Below are 1,253 nucleotides of genomic sequence, written 5' to 3' on the forward strand. Positions count from 1 at the left end.
TGCTTCTTTATTTAAGTTAAACATAGTTTCTGTTTCTATTATGTAAGATACTTTTTGGTTTCTTGATAGAAGAATTTTTATCATCTTCATTAATAGGTACTGATTCTGATACTTTAATGTTTTTTTCATGATTAATTTCCTTAATTCTAGGTAAAAATTGTGTTGAACTTCTTGTATTAATATCAATCCCAGAAAGTTGCTCAAGTGTTAATAATTGAAGTTTAGATAAACCTCTAAGAGGAATCTCAATGTAACTATTTGGAACATGTAACTTTCTTCTCAAATTGGAGCTAGTAGAATTATCTTGATATTCATTATTACCTTTGTACTTTCTGTATTCTTCTCCTGCTCCAGTTATTAATCCTTTAAAATGCTTGATTTCATTTTTTCGGTTCTTATTTTTCTTTCCAAGAATTTGATGATCATTAAAAAGTTTCTCTTCAAGTTTTATTGATACAGGCTTACCTAAAACCTCTCCATAAAGATCAACAATCCTACATTCACATTCTTCTTCTTCACATTCGCATTTTAATCTGGATTCTTCGTTTTGTTTATCCTCATTTCTCCTCTCTGAAATTATTTGTTGATTTTTCTCAAAACTAAGTTTTTGATTTCTCTTTAAAGCTGCTTCTAAATACTTTCTTCTCTCATAATCAACAAATCTCTCATTACCTGCTCCCATAAGAATGTTCTCATCTCTTTTAATTTGATTCAATTTTGATTTTATTTTATCACTTTCTTTTTGGATTCTTGTTGGGACTCCAAGTTTATTTTCTGAATCAGGATGATGTATTTGGCCATATCTATCTCTAAGTCGTGATTCTGGAAGGGGGATTCGAATCAATTTGACCATATTCTTATACTCGTTAATTTTTTCTTGATCTAATCTTTTTTCTTTTCCAATCTTCCAAATATCCTTTATTTCTTTTCTTCTTCCATTCATCATTGCTTTATCAATCTCAACACTTAAAATCTCACTGTCCAGCAATTCTGTCCAATATAACATTATTTCCACCATTTTCTGGGCTTTTCTTTAATATAATCATCTCACCCTTTCTTGAAGGTCCTTGCCCTAGNNTCTTGTTCTTCTTCCCTGCTCCCGGTCCTTCTAAACTAACCAACTCTTTTTTAAATCTTCCTACCTAAAGGGTTTGGTTTCATTCTCTGGAAAAAAAACACAACTGGATCCCTTTCTAACCAAAATAAAGGTATTGGGCCTGCCCCACCCTTGGTAGTTATAACCAGTTTAAACA

General features: G+C 31.2%; 1 protein-coding gene across 1 annotated transcript; it reads right to left on the reverse strand.

Moving 5' to 3' along the window:
- Window positions 1–16: 16 nt before the first annotated feature.
- Chro.50103 (hypothetical protein) lies at window positions 17–1,018 on the reverse strand. The annotated part of the gene is made up of 1 exon (XM_659863.1): window positions 17–1,018. The coding sequence occupies one exon, from the start codon at window positions 1,016–1,018 to the stop codon at window positions 17–19; it is 1,002 nt and encodes a 333-aa protein (XP_664955.1).
- Between the last annotated feature and the right edge of the window lie 235 nt (window positions 1,019–1,253).

This window comes from Cryptosporidium hominis (genome assembly GCF_000006425.1).
Source record: "Cryptosporidium hominis TU502 chromosome 5 CHRO015054, whole genome shotgun sequence".
In the NCBI taxonomy this organism is placed as follows: domain Eukaryota; phylum Apicomplexa; class Conoidasida; order Eucoccidiorida; family Cryptosporidiidae; genus Cryptosporidium; species Cryptosporidium hominis.